This window comes from Haplochromis burtoni, unplaced genomic scaffold (genome assembly GCF_018398535.1).
Source record: "Haplochromis burtoni strain Fernald_Lab_line unplaced genomic scaffold, NCSU_Asbu1 Contig_215, whole genome shotgun sequence".
Lineage (NCBI taxonomy): Eukaryota > Metazoa > Chordata > Actinopteri > Cichliformes > Cichlidae > Haplochromis > Haplochromis burtoni.
In genome coordinates this window covers 670,082-691,806 of record NW_024582576.1, presented here as the reverse complement: position 1 = coordinate 691,806, position 21,725 = coordinate 670,082, and the positions used below count along the sequence as shown (strand labels likewise).

Below are 21,725 nucleotides of genomic sequence, written 5' to 3'. Positions count from 1 at the left end.
CCACCAGGGGTCAGAGCTGAGACTTTCCACACAAACTGGCTCAATCACATTTGTTTACGAGCTGGGTCTGAGCAGAAACAGCACTCCCACAGCTTCACATAAACGCACACACAGACAGCCTGACACCTGTTCTGCAGCCTTCATCTGGAAGCGGCTGCAGCATGCAGCAGAGAGAGCTACCCCCTGCAGAATGAGATCATCTGAAAGGGGGCACGGAGCGAGGCAGCCCTGCAGGTCCCTGCCACTGCGGAGACAGACTTGGCCCGCACTCCAGCAAGGGTCAAGGACGCGAGAGCTGCTGCAACTCTCTACCCCGTCACTTCTTTTGCACACCAGAGAAGGTGCTCGTGCACAGAAATGCCCCTGCCTAACCTCTGTGATGCTCGTTGATTCCTCTGGTTTCACTTTCTACAGGGCTGACTGAGAGAGTAAACTGAGATTACACCCACACTACACAGAACATTTGTACGGGGAACTTCTGGAAAGAAAGAAGCACAGACAACAAGCTGAGCTCCTGACCCCTGCGACCCCTGTGCGAAAGCACGGGTAGCACCTGTGAGGATGAATTCACCTTGGCATCGGAGCTTTGTAGTGCTACCTTTCTGGATGGTTCCAAGCAGCACTGTTTCATGTGCTGCTGAAGGCTGCAGTGTTTGAACTCTGCAGCAGACAACCTGGAGGCGAGCCAGTGAGAGAAAGGGTGGAAGGGAGAAGGACAGAGTTAGACAGAGTCAAGGAAAGAGTTTGTGTTGGGGCGGGTGGGTGGGGGAATTGCAGGAGGGAAAATAAAAAGCCAGCGAGTAAAGATAAACTGTAGTGACTGTAGTGACAGCCAGTAAGTGGTTTTGTCCTTCAGATCCTATCAAATAAAACTACTAGCATGTGCAGGTTTTGTTTTTTGGTGGAGGGGGGTGCATTCCACTTGATTTAGAGCCAGGCTTTACAAACAGTAACACATTTCGGGAGGAGGGGGTAGGAAACTAAGTGCATGCTTAACACTATATCCATTTCATCACAACATGATTGAAATAGGCAGGGAATCACAGGCCCAGACCAAATCCTCTTATACGATTTGAAGCCATTAATCATTTCTGCCTCATGATGTAATTTTGAAAAACAAGTCTTTTCTCAGTAACAGGTAGGCCAGGGTGCCCTATGGGATTGACTCATGAGCGGCTAGCCCGTTGTTAGACCTTATTTGGCTAATACCCTTATTGAATGGCTATAAAGCCATTCTTGCTGACAGGGAGTGGTTTCCAGCGTTACTGAATGGACCAGATGTCTGGCCACTGTGTGCTGGGAACTATTGCTAGTAATCAGGAATTATTTGCAGAGGCTGGTCAGATGTACAGACAGGTGACAGAATAAAGGAAAAACCCAAACCTTTGTTCCTAACAAGGGGTCAGAGTACAGTGACATGTACCTATGGCATGGGAGGGTTTTAATTAGAGGGAAATGCTGTAAATCAATAGAGAGATATTCCAAGTAGTCACCTTTTTTCTCTTTCTATCCTGCTAACAGCGGTCCCTTCCATGTGTCATGATCTTTGCAGGAAACAGATCTCAACCCGCTTGAACACCCAGTGAGATCTTCATGCAGTTCAGTTCAGTTTTAGTTGTATGGCACCAAATCACAGCAGTCACTTCAAATTACTTTATATTATAAGATAAAGACCCTACAATAATAGAGAGAAAACTCCAACAATCAGCTCCCTGTGAAAAAGCACTTGGCAATAGTGGGAGGGAAAAACTCCCCTTTAACAGGAAGAAACCTCCAGCACAACAAGGCTTTGGGAGGGGCGGCCATCTGCCACAACTGGTTGGGGGTGAGGCGAGGAAGACAGGACAAAAGATACACTGTGAAAGAGAGCCAGAGAGTAATAGTAACTAATGATTAAGTGCAAAGTGATGTATATGCATAGTGAGCAATAAGAGGTGAGTGAAGAAGAACCACTCGTTATATCAGCATATAAGCCTAGACTTAACTTACTGAGGGTTCGGAGTCATTGATCCAGCGCTAACTACTTGTTTTATCAAAAAGGAAAGTTTAAGCCTAAAGTTTAAGAAGCTGGCTCCACAGAAGAGAGGCCTGAAAGGTGAAGGCTCTGCCTCCCATTCTGGGAGAGAATTCACCAAAACACTATAGAAAAATGGTGCTCCATCCCTCCAGCAGAGAGCCACATACTGTGAGAATCAGTGCTAAGGAACAGTGAAGCTATTTCAGACACCTTGTTGAGATACTTGTTTTTCCCTTGAATTTTCTCCTCATAAGAAGATAAAATAAAATACATACATGCACAAAACGCGCTCTTCCCCCTGCTGTTTGACCATCCCTGCATGTCAACATACACAGTTGCATTCAGATGTTCTAACACGCTCTCCAAAGCAAACAGGTGCAGCACCCGATGTGTACGTTGCTGACACGATGCAAAAACTCTTTTCACTACTGGCTTGACACACGGCTAACAGCCATTCTCTGCCATGAAAGGCAATCCTCTCACTTGGCACTGAAACAGCAGGTGCATTACAAATCCTCATCCATTAAAAATGGCGCCCGCGTCTTTTGGTTACACAGGTAAACATCGTCTCATATTTGTCACCCTCAAAGTCCTCGCACAACTTGCTTGAAAGCTGTTTTGTTTGAGAGCCTATGCCAGCTACCATAGGGCGAGACGCGGAGTACAGCTCGGAGAGATCACCAGTCTGTCGCAGGGCTAGCACATAGGATGTAAATGGCTGTCTCTTAAAGCGCTTTGGGTCCGCTTCTGTTGTTTAAACATGCTATAGGCTATAAATAGCATTTCCAATAAGGTAGTTTATTTAACACAATTCAGTGGGCTGCATACTGAACCTAGAGGATAGAACAAAGTATCCCTCCTATTGTACTGGTATCATTCCAGTACCAATAGCAGCATTGGTATCCATACCATCAATATCTGGATCGATCCACCCACCTCTGAAGCTAACTGCTGTCAGTGGGAAGGAGCATTAACGTGTTGGGGGAAGCAATGTATTAATGAAGATGGAGGGCTGACTTGAGCTGATTTCCACTGAACTAAAGCGAACTTTGACCCCTGCAGTACAGTAATGAAAACTGCAGTATTATAAAAAGAAAACAAGCTCTGGGCTGGGCAGCGTTTGATAAGAAAGCAATACGTGAGGTAGTTACATATTCACAGAGCTGATAAGAAGAGGGGAGACGTAATATGTGCTAGTGCCCTGCAGTGGTTTGAGCATTGTGATTAATCTGAGCAACTAAATAAATAATAAAAAAAATAATACCCCGGAGTTAACACGATACCCAACATCCATAATGCCAAAACAGTCCTGCAACAAATACTGTATAGTGTTCCATGTTAAGCCTAGTGTTCATTTTAAAGCCTGCTTGGCTTACATCATGGAGCCTGGTTTCAAGTTTTATAGACCATTAAGTAACACCTCTTTAGTTCCAGTATGCCCAATCCTTATTAAAATCCAGCCCGTACATACCTTTGACCCGGAACGAGGCGCTCTGAGACCTGGGGGGCATTGAAAGTCACTTTATCAACCAATCAAACAGCCGATACTGCACATTAGATAAAGTGTAGCTATAGAAACCGGGGCAGGAGGCCAAAGTGGAAAGCTATTATGTTTTTGAAATATTTATGGCCCAACAGTGTACCATTGTGTCTAAAAAGGTCTTATTAGAGCAATTCCCCGTTGACGTTCCTTAATAACGTGTGAGCTGAAAGCAGTTAAATGTCTGCGGCATTGACAAAAGTGCATAAAAGTCCACATTGTCCTGTTTGCCAAGTGTTTTTAAGGAGACGCAAAGTGAATTTGTACACCTCCGTGTACAGTCATCGCACATGGATCAGCTTAACTGGTTCTTGTGACCGATTCAGGCTTCTGTGCCGTCACCTCTGGCATTGCCTAATCTGCACAGTGACAAAAACCTCAATACGGGAAAATAACAAAACAGAGTTCAATGAAAAGAATCCAGTACGATTCAGATTAGTTACTTTTTGTTTTGCAATTGTAGAGTGGGCTTGGCCGGCTCATTCTGAGGCTGCTCAGCGGCTCACAGGGCACGATCAACAGCACTTCTGTAAACAGCCCAGATGGAATCGGAAAGCACTCTGGGTCATCATTTCTTCCATATAAATGTGACAAATTCTGCTTATGCTTATAGTGTGACATTCGTCTCTAATAATAAGAAGAACTGGGAGAAAGGCAGGGGGTTGAGGCTGTTTAGGCACATTGGAGATTCTAGTACATTCCAGAGTTGTTCTTCAAATCTTTCTCCTCACACATCTCTGTCCACCCTCCTCCACCTTCTTCCCCGCCGTCTCCCACGGGGCCAGGGCAGAGACAGGTGGTCACTGGGAGACAGGAGAGCAGTCAGGCATAAGCAATCAGGCTATCAGATACTCCAATCCACACCAGCAGCAGCACAATGAGACCCGAGCATCATCTGACAGCAACAGACCCACTTACATATTACACATCTAAATGTGCACAGTGCACACACTCGCACGCATGCACGAGCTGTAACACCTAACTATTAGACCCAAACACTCCATCCCTGACGCTGCATCTAATTATGCATAAAATTCAAAGTGATGAACACTTGCACAGCAGAAAGGAGGAACGCAGGATCAGTCTGGGGTAACCTTGTAACAGCCATTTAAAACAGCATGGCTATCAGCACACTAATAAAATATAAGTAATGCAATCAGAAATGAGAAAACTGCAGTAATAGAATAAATAGAAGCACAAACTGGGTCAGTGCTAGCTCATTTACAAGTAATCATTTTTCTTACTGGTAGCTAATTACTTATCAGAATTGTGTTATTGTGCTTCTCTGAAGACGTTGCCCATATGTATACACACTATGCAACAAGCTTGTCTGCTGTGCCTGTGGCACTGACTGAGATGTCTATGGATAAGATGCAGCGGCAGCGCAGACCATGGGAGTGACGCATTGCAGGTACAAACACACCAATCAGAAAGCGCGATTTCTTTCGGCTACAGCTTGTGCCCCATCACGTAGTAGCAGAAAGTATTAATCCGCCGTTATGTAGACCGCAGGGGATACGCGGTGTGATTATAAATATCAGAGTCGAAACCTTCACAGCATTCATAGATGAATGTTTAACTTGTTTCTTGTTCTTACTGTATAGATATCGATTACGATTTTTAAAATAATAATAATTAGGGACCTGTAGAAGAGGCGAGTTGGCGGATTGATATTAAAAAAGAGGAGGAGTTTCGAATAGCCGTTAAAGGCGAGTCCAGTTGCCTCTGTGTCAGTGTGTTCATAGAGAGTGTTGAGTTTTGGAAGCTTATTCGGCTTAGGTTTATTACGAATTTGTCGTGAACCAGCCACCACATCTACATCGAAATGGTAAGGGAAATAAGACTGGCTTTCATTTGCGGCGGGTTGGATCCGTTCGTAAACCTCTAACCCGTTGGGGTTTTTTTTCCGGTCGGAATGAACGGAAATAAAACGTAACTCAAAAATGCCCGCTGTAACTACCGCATTGCTAGCCGAGTAAACGTCTTCTTTACAGTAGATGGGCAAAACTAACTCGTCCAAGGAAGCTTCTGTTTAGTCTGAATGAAGGTATAACGTCTGTTGAGCACAGTTTACGCATTTACACTTAAAATGGTGCATGTGCGTCGAGTGTCCCATTAACGTTGCTTTTTATGGCAGTTCAGCTGCGTCCTAGCTAGTGTCCCGCCTAGTAGTATCCTTTAACCGAGTAAGCTGTATTGTGACTATTTGCTAAACGCGGTATTACTTGCTGTATTAGTCACTCATTGTGCTGAACGTGTGGCGTTGTCTTGAGTTGATGAACCGGCATGTAATGGTAGCTAGCTAAGTGCGGCTCTGCCTAGCTACCGTTTACCGCCAAATTGTACAACATTAATTTTATACCGCAAATTTGGTGTGTTCGAAGATCGCTCCAATATTTCGCGCAATTGCCAATGGCGTGGCGATCTTTCTCCTTTTTTTCCTTCTTCTGTAGGACAAAGTGTTGGCTTACAGTCAAGAAAATGCCTTTGTGCAAATTTACTGGTAGTACTAAATATTGCTGTTGTAACAACATCATTTTCGTCAGCTGTAGCAGCTGTGCGAAAACGCAGCTGTAAATTTGAGAGAATCCACGTAAACCAGCATGGGGAGGGGGTTTAAGCAGGAAAGTGTAACGCGAGGCGTGTGTATGTATATATTTTTTTTATTTTTCTTGACTGGCATACTAAAAGCTGTTTTGTTTTGTTTTTTGTTCGTGTATATTGCAGGCTGATCAACTTACAGAAGAGCAGATTGCTGGTAAGACATGGCTGCATTGATCTTCTACTTTTCCTCATAACTGCAAGTGGCCTGCCTTATGGATCTTTGCATCCCATTGCAGTGGATTTATACTTTTGCCTTTTAAGGCGTTCCACAGAGCAGCCTGCTGGTCATAAAACTGGAATGAAAGAAACCGCTGTTGCTTACTGGCACTGGAGCGCTTAAGGACTCCCTCATGGAAAACTTTGCATTTTCATGGTTGCCATGTAATAAATGATGTAATCTGAAAGAGCTGTGCGTTCTGGCGAGCTGTTGGTGCTCACCTTTATATGCTTGCATATGACGTGAGGTACTTGCTCATGAAATGGGAGTGCTACAAGAACATTTGTGGTAGTATACTGGGCTTGGTGCGCTGGTATGCTACAATAAGGTGTTATGTAAATAATGCAGGCCTGTAAAGTCTATAAAGATGATTCATACGATTTAGTGGCTTCCTTATACCTTCCCGCATGACCTGCGGCTTGCCCCATGGAAATCGGTCCCTGTTGATATTCCCGCTGTGCACAGCAGGCCCTCTCTGTCAGAACAAAAAAAGGGTGTTGCCCTATGTGTTTGACCCTGGAAATGGCAGGGCAGGTTCATAGTTTTCCTGACACTAACAAGCTGCTGCACGCCACTACACATTTCCCGTTGGCCTCATCACGCTTGATGAGTGTGTCATTGTTCGTCATCCCTCAGGGCTCCACCAAAGCTGCACGGGGCTGTCATTTGTCGTTGATGTAGCACAACTTTGCCCTCTGCTGCTCCGCCTCGCGGTCGGTGCTCTTGTTTAGCCAGAAACTTGTAGTTGGAACTCAAGAGGGTCTCATTAGTATCTCGGAGTTGATTTATATGGACATTTAACGATACAATTATGAGCTTGGTCTTAAAAGTGGGCTTTGTGACGTGATGTTGTGGTGTCTTGCCAGTTGTTGCCAATTGCTTTACAGGTGTGGTTTATGTTTTGTTTTTTCCCCTCACTAAAAAGCCAACTCTCTTTGTTGCAACTAGAATTCAAGGAGGCCTTCTCACTCTTTGACAAGGATGGAGATGGCACCATCACTACCAAAGAGCTGGGCACAGTCATGCGCTCTCTGGGCCAGAATCCCACAGAGGCAGAACTGCAGGACATGATCAATGAAGTGGATGCTGATGGTGAGAACTCGATCAAACCTCAAAGGCTTCCAGCTGTTTACAGTCACTGCTGGATGTCAGTAGCTCAAATGTGCTGCTTCTTAAACTTTTTTCTTCAGGAAATGGAACGATAGACTTCCCAGAATTTCTGACCATGATGGCCAGGAAGATGAAGGACACAGACAGCGAGGAGGAGATCAGAGAAGCATTCCGTGTCTTTGACAAGGTAAATGCATCCAGCCGCTCTAGTGTACATATGCACTGTAGTTTGTAAGAAGGGACTGACTGACCTGATTTCTCAGGATGGGAATGGCTACATCAGTGCTGCTGAGCTGCGCCATGTGATGACAAACCTTGGTGAGAAGTTGACTGATGAAGAGGTGGATGAAATGATCAGAGAAGCAGACATTGATGGGGATGGACAGGTCAACTATGAAGGTTGGTATATAGTTTTCTATTAGTGTGTGTGTGTGTGTGTGTGTGTGGGTTTTTTTTTTTTTGGGGTTTTTGTAAAAATTTTGTGCTGACATTTTAAATGTAAAATTTTATAATTTTTTTCCCTCTTCAACCCTGCAGAGTTCGTACAAATGATGACGGCGAAGTGAAGGCCTTGTACAGATTTCGTATATAAATAATTTGCCTTTTTTCTTTGTGTAATTTATCTGTAAAATCTTAATAGCCCCTATTCATCCCTGCCCCTTCTGCTGTCCAAAGGAACTGCATGTAAACTGCATAGGCTCTTGTCCCCATGTCCCTTTCTTTTGCTGTCATGGTGTTTTGGAGTGACAGAACGGTCATACAACCAGATGCCGTGGAGGCCCCTGGAAGCTGGAGAACTTGGAATTTTCCTGTTATGTGCTCGGGGCCCCCTCCACGCATGGTGACATTGGAAACCTGTCAGCTGGTTGTCACTTGGCAACACTGTTGGCATGGAAACGATGTAGAGAAGTTGAAACTCTGCATGGACTACGGACAAAGTATATATGGAAATCTCAGCATTGCACTACTGCAAAAAAATGACACGGGTGTATCTCCTAGGTACTCGTACAAACTCTTTTTGTATCTGCTGTTCTATATACCAGAAAAATGACAAATTTTACCATGCTTTTTAATGTTTTACTCACTACTTCTTGTTTTTTTTTTTTTAACCGTCTACTTGTTTTTTTTTTTGTTTTTTTTTGACCACAGGTAAATCCATTTCAGTTTTATTTTTTTTTTTTCCAATAAAATTTACAATCTACCCATATTTGGAAATTGTCTTGTTTTCGGTTATGGATTGTTGAGTTTGTATACCCTGTAATAATTCCCATTTTGTATTGAAGACAGGATGCTCCAGTTTTGATAGGTTTGGTTTTTTCTTTTTCTCTTCTTGTTGCTTGGAATACATGAGATGTTTACCAATTAAGTCCCCCTGTTAACCCCCCTCCCCACAGCACTGAGGAGCATCAGCCAATGCCTCTTAATGTTCAGAAAAGCTCACGTCAGATGTGCATTGTCATTAAAATAAAAGCACTGAGTGGGATCAAAGGCTTCTATTTTTGAAGTACACACAATGGTACTCGAAATTAGATTAGCCTTGTACTGTCCAGCTCGCCCATCTGACTGCATAGGCAGTGTGTGTTAGAGCCAGCACAGCACCATGTAGGACCTGACTGCCTCATGTCTTGCGTGGCATTTGCCCCCAATCATAAGATGTGGGTGACTGAACATGTATCAGAAACCATGGTGTAAATAGGTGTACCTGTGTGGGACTCTTATTTTCTGTTTTATTTCTGATGAGTTTGTTACAGTAGCTTGCAGAGATACTAAGTTTGTTATTTTGATGAATGACAAAATAAAGCTCTATTGTGGACCTCTGTGCTGCCTCCTGTGTGAAATTTGTTTGCTGTTTTTTGCAGCCCATTTTGGGGGGATGCAATCACTGCACTTTGGAGATGTGCATCTGGCTTTTGCAGCGTTGCAGTAAATGTGATGTTGCACACAGCTAAGTTTAATAGCTGAAAACAAATTGTTGTTGAATCCAGTGGTGGTAGGGAACAAGGAATCACCTTGTAATTTGCATTTCTAATACAAATATCTGCACAAATCTAAATATGCAAATACATTTTAAAACAGTGTGCATACCTTAATGAGCTGCTGCAACTGGGTGACTGAAAGGAAACATGTTCCAAACAGGAGCGCTGACAGGTTAAATGATAGGATGATCAGGTGACTTATTCAAGTAGGGAATCCAAAGACTGACAGAAGACGCTGGGTGTTCTCAGCTGTTTAAAATTTGGATCGGGTCCCAATCTTTTATAATGAAGGTTATAAAAGTAACACATACAGGTAGATGGGAAAGTGTCAGGTCAGAAAACTAAGCTAAAAAACCCAAACGTACAATTTAATTTGGGACCCATTCTCATTCCACAGACTGAAGCTTTGGTATGATGTAGTCTGAAGCTTTTTTTTCATTACAAGGGATGATCTTGTTCTTGATTTTATTCCAACCATATCTATGACGAATCAAAATACTGAGTTTGCTGGATGCATGTACCTGAAAAGCCTGAATGTTTAGTACAAGTATTTTTGTGTCATATGGTACTGAGCAAATGTCTGGAACCGCTCCTTATGTATTTGTATTTTACTTCCAATGATCAAGACTTGTACTTTTAATCTATGAAAAATGTCAAAGATATGTTTGACAGGCATAAAGTAGCTATTTTGCACCAACAAGCTGAAAACTTGTTGACAGTGTGAAGTGTGTCCTTGAGAAACCTAGACAAGTCGGGGACGGAAGAAGTGGCAGCTTTCAAAATCAATAGCATGTGGAGAGGATCTGAAAGTCACTTCCTTAGGAAATAGAAACTCGGCAAAGACTTGACACAGACCTGAGACCTGTGTCTGGTGCTTTGGTTGATCCATCTATGTTTCACTGAGGCCAGAAATACCCTCAGTGGAGTGGGTGGCTGTGGGAAGATCATTCTCAAGGAAAGGTAACGGGGAAAAGGCTGCATCACCAAATTACACAATAACTAGACTGAAAATCAGAAGCAACAGGTCTCATGGAGTGATGAATCCAAATGTAGAATCTCTGGTTCAAATCATCAACATGTGTGGAAGATGTCAGGAGGAAGGTACAGCACTGAGTGTCTACAGTTAAACAACAAAGGTGGTCATATTGAATTTCAAGCTAATTAGAATTGTACAAAGTCTTTTTTTTTTTGCCTCATACATTGAATTTCTATTTAAATTTGCACCTATTTCTCATTTTCTCAGCAAAATATTAAGACTCGAGACTTTTGCACAGCACTGTACTGGTGATTTGTTCATTTGCTGTAAAAGTTGAATGAACATCCACCAAGTGTGGTGTTTCCATAATTATTTTTTTCTAAGTGTTGTAGCTCTTATCATAATGCTGAACCGGATGAAACTTGTCTTATGTGTGAAGTTATGTGAGGGGTCTGACCTCCACCCCCCCGGGAGCAGTGCAGGCTGCAGTTGTTTGTGGCTTGGCCAATCATGCATACTCAGAGCTCCCTTGTGGAAGCACATTTAAACATTTAGAGCATTACAAAATGCACCAAGGTAACAGCTAGCACACAGAAAAGGTAACTGCACTACCCCCCGATCTGACTCTGCTTCGTCTCGTGTCATGTGCAGTGACACAAATGAGTGGGTTCTTGCTTTCACGCGGCACCAGCTGCAGTTCCAAGGCACAGAACGAAAAGGAACACCACGGCGATTTCAGGTGTGAATCGATCACACAAGAAACTCTGATCGTGTTAAAACCAATTATCACAAGACTTTTTTAAAAAAAAAAGAAAAAAAATTACCCTCACAGATGAAGTGTCATCGCAGCCTGCTTATAAAAAAAGTTGTTAATTACGCTGCACATGCGACACTAGGCTGAAGCTGTCTCCTGCATTCATGCCTTGTCCGAACTGGAGATGACTGTACATGAGGGAGTCAGGGTGAAGATGTGTGTATGTCTCCTAGTGCGCTGTGGTGTCACATGAGAGTTCCTTGACAAGCAGCGGAAGCATGAATTCTTGGCTCCTTCCAGCCATGTGCTGCATGTAGCCTGGCAACCGGGCCGAGTGTAGCGCTTTCTGTTCCCAGAGTGAGATTTTCGCTTCAGCTGGCGGTCTTGAATTTTGCTGTACTGAAATAAAGAGGGAAGAAGAGTTCATCCTGGAGTACGATCTCAGGTGTAAGCGCACACACACACACACACACACACACACACACACACACACACACACACACACACACACACACACACACAGAGTTTTCCTACAGACAGTGATGAAGAAGAGATGCAGTCTTGCTTTGTTTTCTGTGTATTCTTATTAAATTCACAGTATTCCTCCATATATCACATGTTGAATACTGCCATCCCTATGATTATGGAAACTGGACAATGAAAGATGATGGATGGATGGATGGATGGATGGGATGCAGACAGTGACAACCACATAACCACCTGCAGCACCTACAGCATCTCGGTGCTGGCTCACCGATGTGTCTTACTCTCAGCCAAACTAGCCAATCTAAATTTAGCTCCCCTTGCGAGGCCAGCTTGTTGAAAAATTGATCGATAGTGGAGTTGCTGCTATAGTAACGATCCCTGTTTTAATGGTGGTCAGGTGTCACTGGATCTCCCACTAAGCAGATAGTGAACGACAGCGAGCGCGGCGCAGGACGATGAAACAAAGTCGCCTCTGAAGCCGGTGACATGTCCCGGAGTGGTCACAGGACAGATAAGGTGAGGTTTTATCTTTAAAACCCTCGTAACTCTGTGTGTGGTTTCATGAGGACAAGGTGGGAGACGAATCAACACATCGTTGGCATAGCGATGTCATCATAGCAGAAGCAGTCTGGTGTGACCTGTGCCTCGTCCCTATCTGCAGGGTGATGACACGGTGGAGCTGTGTGGCCGGGGGAGCTGGTGGCTGGGAGCACTGAGAGTAGGTGTCGCACTGCTGTTTGGTTTCACGGACTCTCTGAAACCAAGTGTGTGCTTCAGCACAGCCCAAAACCCACATGCCACTTACATGCATGAGTAAAATGACACATCACAACGACAGGCATCAGAAAATAATGACATTAATATTAACCTTCAACTAATCAATGATTTCGATCATTCTGGTTGCTGGAAATTGAGTGAAATTGGCATCTTCAGTGGAATTCAACAGCTGTCTCTCATGAGGTCACCCATCCATGAACTTACTGCAGCATTGCTCTTGCATTGTTCCAAAATGTCAGACTTTGAACTGTTGTAAAATAGTTATGAAATTAAGAAATGTGGGTCACAGATTCCCCATGCTCCCACTCTTCCAGGACACACCCATCCCGGGAACCTACCACGTCCGAGACTTCGTTGAGGAGGCTGATCTGAACCCTGTGAAAAAAACTTATGGCTTCAAAGGTGTGGGCAGAAAAACTCAGACCCTGGGTGTGCGTAAGGGGGATCTGCTGCTGCCTGGAGCGTATGAATATACAGACTCCACCCAGGAAGTCCTGATGCACCAGGCTTCCTACTCTTTCAAGAACTGCCCCCGACCCGACATTTTCACCCTTGGAATTAGAGACAAGGTAGCACTGAGACTCATTTACTGATCCTTTTTGAAAGTTTGCATAGTTTTTGCTTTCTAGTTTTGCTTTCACTTGAGACAGAAGCCATATGTAATCAACCAGTTGCTGCTGAGTATGAAGCTTCTTTACTTGAGTTAACACAACAAAGGTTTACATCGTGGGTCAGGTACAGCCCAGTTCAATATTAGGTGGCTCCAGTAACTACCTACTAACCGGTAAAACAAGGTGCACCTCTAAATTGTTCCCATTTCTTTTAGCGTAAAGAAGTTATACTTAACATTTAATCACTGAGATAGCTTAAATAACCCAGTATGATGTCAACAAATCAAGGTGGGGAGCTTCTTTACGACTATCAGTTTCTTACAGGCATTAGTTTATACACAGCTTTCTAAAGGTCCTGCCACAGCATTTCAGTTTAGACTCTGAGACATTTTAACGCATCCTGATGCGGATTTGCTGCTGTGTTTAGGATCATTGTCCTGTTGCATGACTCAGTTTGGGCCAATGTTGAGCTGTTGGACAGATGGCCTCACATTTGACTGCAGAACACTCTACAGAGGAGTTCATGGCTGATTCAATGAGTACAAGGTTCCCAGGTCCCGTGGCTGCAAAACAAGCCCAAATAACCAGCCCTCCACCATTGTCCTTGACACTTGGTATCAGGTGTTTGTGCTGATATGTTCTGTGTGGATTTGCCAAACACAGCGCTGTCCACTACACTACAAAAACTCAAAATCTTACCAAATATATTTGTCTTATTTTCTAGTCAAAATTATCTCATTACACTTAAAAGAAGACACAATCAGCTACAGGGCAACATTTCAGTGAGTCGAAGGAACTTGTTTCAAACAGTGAATTTTGAAACTAGAGAAAAACTGGAGAAGTTTCACTTGTTTCATTGGCATATTTTTTTTTTACTTAAAACAAGACATAATAGCTTGACAACCCTTTGTTTTTTGCAGTTTCTCTGTGCATTGTACGGTCTGACCCTGAATTTGCAGTTAACACACACATGAATGCTCCAGACGAGCAAACTAGAAATGCTTGCGTTTGCTAATGATCAATCAATCAAATGCATCTGATTAGACATTAGACCACATTACCAGCCCCATTAAATCCAATAGAAGCAGCAAGGCTTTACTTAGCTTTCCATAGGACTGCATATAGTCCAGTGGAAACGTTTTCCTTCACATAGCTGAATTCACTTCGTGCCACGCAGCACAAGAAAATATGATCAAACTAATCTGGCTCTTATGCAACTAAAAATAAATACAGCAAGTCAAGGTTATTGATGCGTGGAAGAGTAAATGGTTATTTGTTAAAACAATAAAAAAGAGAAAAATCTTTTATTTTACAGCCACATATACTAACAGTAAAGTTTAGCAGGTATAGATTTCAGGCCCTGGAGTCAAACCTGGGAACCTCCCCATAGAGACTGAAGTCATTATGAGCAGAAACTTTTGAATGATAGACTTCTGCTTTCACTAGCCTAGGGGTGTAATTTACTTCAGCAATATTTATTCACTGCTCCGTTGTGGAAGTCTGTTTGGATGTAACCAGCTATCATCCATACTTTACCTAAAGCACAATAGGTGCCCCCCTCAAAAAACAAAAACAAACTCAGGGTGATACTTTGGTGTATATATTAAAAAAAACATCTTTATCTTCTTATTCTCCTTCTGCCAGCACATAAACACTTCGCCATGTGACTACAATGTGACAGCGAGACCAGTGGAGAAGATCCCCTGCAAGTAAGCGCTCGACAAACAGCCACTCTTTAACTTTCAGATCACAGCGGCGCAGACAAGCCATGAATCATCCCTTGATCGCGAAATCCTTCCTCCTCATCCGGCTTTCTGGTTCCCTCTCTCACCTCCATGCAGCTCAAAGATGGAGGAGCAATCACCAGGCTGCTCTCTCCTTTCCTCTGCCGTCGATCACAAACTTCCTTATCCATTTCTTCTCTCACTTTTTCTCCTTATTGTTATTTGCTCTTTTGCCCCCTTCCTTCTCTTATCTCCTGTTCTCGCAGGCATGTGATGTTTCGCTCGACTGTGCAGCGGATCAGCTTTCTGCCTGTAAGTAGGATCTGATCACCAGGACCAATTATTAACACCATTCAGTCTTTCCATTGTCCACAAAAAGTTTCCTTACAATACACTTTCAATAGGTTTTGATTACAAGCTATGACCTAATGTGCACAAGGCAGTTATGACAACCGCAAGGGTTGAAGAAAACCGATCCCAGGGCGCTCTGACTGTATCGTTTTCCCCCATTTGAAGGCCTGTTATGGCACTGCTCTGGTTGACCAGTCAGCTTTGGTTCAAATTGCAGCGTCGGTGCTGGTAGCCGATGGATATTTGAGCTGTGCTGGCAGCTGCTGAGTGTTGACAGAGAAGGAAAGGCGCTAAGAAATCCCAAGGGTGTTATTACTACAGAGCTGGGAGCAGTTTTCTGCCATCGCTGGTGTCAAAGCAACTCAGAGACAAGATTTTTTTGTCAAAGGTTAAGCAGCTGCATGTGGGAAACATTAGAATATCAAAGCTGAGGAGTCTTAATGGTATGTGATGAAGAAGTCGGTGTGGCCCAGCGCGGGAATTTGAAATTTCTTTCCACTTGTAACTCAGAAAAACACGAATCTGACTTTCTTACATGGAGTATATTTATTTAATTTAGTTATTTAGCTTGATTTGACTTAATTTCTCCTTCCTGGTGAAATTTTGCGTCTCAGATTTATATGTTGTTCTTTTGATTTAACTGCACTACCTGAGATTTAAGCCTTGAGATTTAAACTCACCTGAATTCATTTAAAAATTGCACATATTCTGATGTGGATGTTCTCTATTGTTATCTGTTAATGTGGCCTACTGTACAGCTGGCAGTGGCATTCATTTAGGACCCCCAGAGGAAGAAATCTCATGTCTTTTCTAATCGGCTGAACATATTTGAGATCTACCCAGTGGGTGGAGTTATTATTATTTTCCATTTGCACTTTTCCCATAAAGTAGTGATACCTTCAACTACACAACTGAAAACTGCAAAGTTCTATAAAACTTTCCTTAAGAAAATCTTTTAGAGATATTTCTTTCTTTTTTTGATTTCACCTAATCTTAGAAAGGTTTAAAACTTTAATGAATATCAAGGCACCGGTGGAAAAAGACGTCAAAGTTTAAAAGTTTCACAGACATTTGCAGAATATGCCAGGTACCTACGTCGCCCAGGAGAACCTTTCTTACACACTGTACCGCAGCAGGAAAGTATGCCAAGTGCTTTGGCCCAAACACACATGCACAAGAGTTTCACAGCTGCCTGATGACTCCCATGAAATACACCTGCATTAGCACCTCTGTTAGCATGAGGCAGGCGTGCCGAGGTGCTGGCAGGCAGGGTACCGAGGATCAAGTGAGCTGGTAACTGGAATCAAATGGCATGTAATGGTAGTAGCCACTGCTGCAAGGAGAAGGGTAGAGGGGAAAAAAGCACTATCCTGTCTTCTTCTGTCAGAATCAAGGAGGGATGGAAAATAAAAGGCCCGTCCTGTGTTCAGGGACAGGACGACAGTCTTATGTCTGGGGAGGAGAGCGGAGGAGGGGTGATGCTATTTCTGCATGGCACGCCGCTGGTGATGACCAGTATGTGTGTTAGTGGGTAACGGGAAAGGAGAAGTGAAAGGCACAGAGAGGAAGAAGGACTGACCGAGTTCTGACAGAAACTAGCCTTGAATGTACCTGTGATGAAATGCGCTGATATTTATATAAGTGCTTGTCTTGTTGTAGCGACCACTCAAAGCTCTTTAGACTACAAGCCACGTGTGACTAATGCCATAAGTTCATACTGTGCTTTATTCCATGCACTTTATCTCATATGCACTCACCAGTTAACCTAACATGTCTTTAGAATGTGGGAAGAAGAGGAAACCCACACAAGTACAGGTAGGACATCCAAACGCCACGCAGAGAGGCTCCAGTCAGGGCTTGAACCAGTGACCGTGCTGCTGTGATGCAACACGCTAATCTGTGTACCACGCATCTGCTGGCAAAGGTTAAAAAGTCAGGACTGAATTGATATATTGTATGTCTTAAATGTAAGACCTCGAAATAGAAGTGGTGTACATGGTTAGCACATCCTTCAGATGACTGAGTATCAGACTGGGACAACAACAGGTTTTCATGAGCAAACATCAAAGAGCCAAGGAATTAAAAATGATAGAGGACATGGTGTGCAATAGTAGTGCACCATGAACCTGTGAACTGTATATAAAAGGTAGAAATGGCTGATATCAACCTTTAGTTGGTGAAGCTTCTTGTTCTGGAGCATTTTGGCCATCTTGGTGCTACATCTTCATCTTCTATTTAGTCTTCGACAATTTTGCTCTAAGCTTGGTGGGTAAGCACCCTGGAGGTTAATCACAGAGCTAGATACATCAATATTTTCCTGCTATTTCCTTCAGAAAGATGGCCCTGCTCCATGCCACTACAACCCACAGACCAAACCAGCTAAAGCCATCACTTCCTGTTTCAAATCCACGTTGCCGCGGCTACACGGTGTGCACTCAGTGAGTCTTATTTACATTTCTTGTGTTTTTCTACATGCCGTAATTACTAATTTAAGACTTCGTATTTTACATTAGCTGCATTAGAACATTTTTATGTTATTAGGTGCTTTTTCAATTTGTTTCAATGATGATCATATTTTTACATGCTTTTAATGGAAATTCATCTGATTTTAAAGGGATTAGTTATTAAACGGGATTTAGATAACTCCTGTAAATAAAATATAACATCACAAGATTATGTAACAGATAAAGAAATCAAACACACACTGAATTTATTTAATGGGGCACGGATAACACGGACTGGAGACAGATTAAAAGAGAAAGCAGATGCAAAGCAAAACAATGAGTCTAGCAGGCGCGGACGATTCTAATTTTGCATAAGACTGCAGGAGTAAAAGTCCTAAATGACTTCGATAGAGGGTAGAGGCACAGATGGCAGGATATTTAGTCAATAGTGATCAACTGGTTAGTGGTTCAGTAAGGAAAGTGCCTAAAATAACAGCTGCATTTAGGAAATATGGCCAACAATTTAATGCATTGCACAGTTTTGGCTCGCAGGTATTCTCATTATTTGAAACATTGACCATATTTATTTATTGCATATAAGTATGGACCATTGTAACAGTATGCATAGAGCAGAATATAGAATAAAAGAGCAACTATTTCTATCAGATTGTTTCAGCAGAAGAGATGTAGTCTATAAATTATTACAGATACATTAGGGTTCAACCTGTAGTAACATCCATACATTACGATACTCACAGACATGCCTTTTGTATTGCGGATCAATACAAAGTTGTTCTAATTTATAATCTATATACTGTGAACATTTCCATTCCGATGGAGTGCTCTCTTTCAGGAAGACAATGCCTCCGTCCATGGGCCGTAGAGTCTCACTGAACGATCTTATAAGAAAGCTAATGGTGTGAATTATATGATTAGGCTTTCAGCTGAACACTCATGGGTAATTTTTAGATGGATGTGATAGAAACCGCTCTGCACCAAACACCAACTGAGGGGATATCTTCTGAATGAATGGCGTTCCCTTCTTCCTGTGTTTGGAGTACTTGGATATTAAATACTGAGATGTGTTGAAGCTTAGACCCCATATTGCTTACACTTTGTTTGTTTCTTTGGTTGCAGTCTCCTGTTTGTTAGCAATCAAAGGTTACAGCATTTAGAATTCTTTGAATTCATACTAGAAAGCTACAAACTGACAATATATTATAAATTGAAAAGTAATTACAGTTACTTGTGTATTTCACAGAACACTCCAGGACCGGGGGCCTACGATCCTTTCAGGAAGTCGTTTGCACAAAGATGTTAAGGAGCCGTCTTAATTTTCCATGATACAAGCATCCCTGCATTTAGTCATTGTTTCAACTTACAGAGTGAAGTCACATAATCCAGTGTTTTAAATATAAGATAAAAGTAAAATCATGGCTGCATGAAAGAGGGGAAACCTTTGGTCTTTTATTACTTGGAGCAACGTTTATCTGCATGTCAGTGAGGGATTTTGTGGTCTGCCAACAACATAATCAGCTACATTCGTCGTGCTCAAATTGCTTTAGTGACGCCGGCCAGGGAAGCAGAATGATCTTATCTGCAACAAAGGGTACTTCATTCCACTTAACTACATGTTCCCGGTATTGCGCCCTCCCTTCATCTCTCTTCCCTCTCTCGCTCCTCTTTCCCTCTCTGTTGGCAGTCAGGCTGCCTTTGCCTTCCTACTATCTCTGCCCTGCGATGCACTCAGGAGGAGGAATGCTGCTCAGCCATGCGTCACATGCACATAGCTTAGTGTGGCATGCTGCACCCTCAGATAACACATTCGGTATTAGAGGCCAAGGCAGTGGCACACAATAAAACAGCTATTCTTATCGCTACCTACTCCACATACTCGCTCTTTCTTTCAACGAAACAAACAAGCTTGGGACACGGAGAGCAGCGCAGATAGGAATCGCCTCTAAGTGAACATGATGCTGTTGTAGATTACCATGCAATAGGGGATAGGCACAGATATAACAAACAAGCTGTTACTGTTAGGAATCTGGACACTGTTATTTACCCAGACAGGACTTTTGCTGAGCATGCATGCACTGCTTTATTGTAGAGTTGTTGAGGGAACTGAGGTGTACTCAGCTCTTCGTCCCAGCCAGACTCTGTTAATGAGATCCAGGGATTAAAGCCCACTTTATTAAGTATTTGAGTGTTGTGTTAAGTACAACCAGAGATGGGCAGTGACGCGTAATCTGATTACTTTTTTCAAGTAACGAGTAAAGTAAGGGATTACTATTGCAAAAATAGTAATTAGATTACCGTTACTTTCCCATAGGAACGCTGCGTTACTGCGTTACTAAAACCGTGATTTTTTTTGCGAGAATGTCTCATGACAGTGACGTAAGCGAGAGCGACGTTTGTGACAACAGCTGTGTGCAGATCAACGATGGATCATATATCAAGTGCGGGAGAGAGTATGAGCGTGCAGCGTTTAAAGCGTGGAAGTACTGACCTTACTTTGAGTTTGATTCCATAAAAAGTGACAAAAACATTAGTGTCCATCGTGCGTGGGAAGAAAACTTCTTTTTACAGCGAAAAAACCCCTAAACTTCCAAGCAAGCACCGAGTAGCTACGACGTAATGGGAAACTCACAGAGAAACTCGCGGATTCTTCAACTGACCACGGCACACCTGCACCAGGGTAAACCTCCGCCTACCCACTCCTGCTTTACAGGTGAAAATAGAGCAACAGGACCGCTAGTCTTTGACTTTATTTATTTTCTGCTGTGTTTTACTTGCATCTATTTGAAAGAGTGAGTGTAAACACAAAAAATATTTTATTTTATGTGCTGGAATGTGCAGAAAATAGGTTTAAACAAATTTCTTCCAGTCAGACAATGTTGCATATAATTAAATTTTTGCTTGATGCATAAATTTAACGGATTTAAAGTTTTAAAAAGAGATTTTTCCATTTGATTACATTTTGTATGATGGGTTATGCAGAAAAAGTAGAATTGGGCTGAAAGATCTATTTCTTTATTACCTATTCAGTTTGTAAATCGTGTTTTTAAAAAGTAACCAAGTAACTAGGTAATTAATTACTTTTGAAAATAAGTAATCAGTAAAGTAACGGGATTACAGTAATTAGTTACTGATTAGTTTTTTCAAGTAACTTGACCAACACTGAGTCCAACGCATACAGTAATATTGTAAGGACGAAGAACAGTTATGTTAAAGCTGATTCACAGAAAAGAAAATCGGCCAGAATCTGTAAATTTCCCATCAAGTGTTTGAGCACCAGTAGCTACCTCACTTTAAAAAAAGCATACCCTAATCTCTTTGCTAGTTGAACACTGAAGCTGCACTCACCTATACTCTTCATATTCATGGGGGATCAAATTGATTTTTGTAATCACGCAATCGCATCTTCCTTCATCTGTGTGAAATATTTTAGGGCTTTTCAGCCCTTTGCTTCGTTCTTATGCGTAGGCCCAAACAGCAGACTTACAAGCTATTTATCTGGCTGATGTATTCACAGGGAAACTTTCAGCAGGTAAAAAGAGACTACGGAGAGTCATTGGAGACCAACTATACCAGCGGTCTCCAACCCCTGGGCCACGGACTGGTACCAGTCCATGAGCCATTTGGTACCGGGCCACGAGAGTTGAGGCTCGGGTGTGAAATGTATGGTTTTCAGGGTTTTTATTGTTTTTTTTAAATAGTTTTTATCATTAACTCGGTTTCCCTGTGTCTTTTCCCGTGTATTATGAACAAATCTTTTTTTTTGGGGGGGGGGGTACCGGTACTGTTTTTATTTTGTTGTATTTATCCACAACACCTTATAGGCCAGTCCAAAATATTATCGGACATAAACGGGTCCGTAGCGCAAAAAAGGTTGGGGACCGCTGGTCCAGACAACTAGAGTTTCATAGGTATCCCTGTTTTTACCAACTGGTCACGGCAGATGGCTGACGCTGCCTGAGCCTCGATCTGCTGGAGGTTTCTTCCTGTTAAAAGGAAGTTTTTCCTTCCCACTGTCACTAAGTGCTTGCTCATAAGTGGTCGTGTACTTGTTGGGATTTCCTCTCTAATATTGTAGAGTCTTTATTTTACAATACAAAGCTCATTCAGGGAATTTGCTCTT

The 21,725-nt window shown here is 42.6% G+C and overlaps 2 protein-coding genes across 4 annotated transcripts; both read left to right on the top strand.

The window, feature by feature from the left end:
* The first annotated feature begins 5,223 nt into the window (after positions 1-5,223).
* On the top strand, positions 5,224-8,590 carry calm2a (calmodulin 2a (phosphorylase kinase, delta)). The gene is made up of 6 exons (XM_005936862.3): positions 5,224-5,385; positions 6,285-6,315; positions 7,327-7,470; positions 7,569-7,675; positions 7,752-7,887; positions 8,026-8,590. Exons 1-6 carry the CDS (start codon positions 5,383-5,385, stop codon positions 8,052-8,054), a joined length of 450 nt encoding a protein of 149 aa, XP_005936924.1. The 5' UTR covers positions 5,224-5,382; the 3' UTR covers positions 8,055-8,590.
* A 2,811-nt stretch (positions 8,591-11,401) lies between these two features.
* Positions 11,402-19,850, top strand: stpg4 (sperm-tail PG-rich repeat containing 4). 3 transcript variants are annotated; one of them, XM_005936859.2, is made up of 7 exons: positions 11,402-11,641; positions 12,078-12,196; positions 12,342-12,398; positions 12,772-13,026; positions 14,713-14,777; positions 15,059-15,104; positions 17,477-17,699. In XM_005936859.2, exons 2-7 carry the CDS (start codon positions 12,167-12,169, stop codon positions 17,654-17,656), a joined length of 633 nt encoding a protein of 210 aa, XP_005936921.2. In that variant the 5' UTR covers positions 11,402-11,641; positions 12,078-12,166; the 3' UTR covers positions 17,657-17,699. The 3 variants fall into 3 exon arrangements, with proteins under 3 accessions (XP_005936921.2, XP_042082440.1, XP_042082439.1); XM_042226506.1 differs by adding an exon at positions 18,849-19,850 and having other exon boundaries at positions 12,078-13,026; positions 17,477-17,581; XM_042226505.1 differs by having other exon boundaries at positions 12,078-13,026.
* The last annotated feature ends 1,875 nt before the right edge of the window (positions 19,851-21,725 follow it).

Bases quoted from the DNA above. Each gene is read 5' to 3' on its own strand.
- calm2a (XM_005936862.3), top strand. The intron at 6,316-7,326 runs GTAAGACATGGC...TGTTGCAACTAG, and splicing joins TACAGAAGAGCAGATTGCTG to AATTCAAGGAGGCCTTCTCA. The intron at 7,471-7,568 runs GTGAGAACTCGA...TTTTTTCTTCAG, and splicing joins CAATGAAGTGGATGCTGATG to GAAATGGAACGATAGACTTC.
- stpg4 (XM_042226505.1), top strand. From the start codon at position 12,652: ATGAACTTACTGCAGCATTGCTCTTGCATTGTTCCAAAATGTCAGACT. The intron at 14,778-15,058 runs GTAAGCGCTCGA...CTGTTCTCGCAG, and splicing joins GTGGAGAAGATCCCCTGCAA to GCATGTGATGTTTCGCTCGA. The intron at 15,105-17,476 runs GTAAGTAGGATC...TATTTCCTTCAG, and splicing joins AGCGGATCAGCTTTCTGCCT to AAAGATGGCCCTGCTCCATG.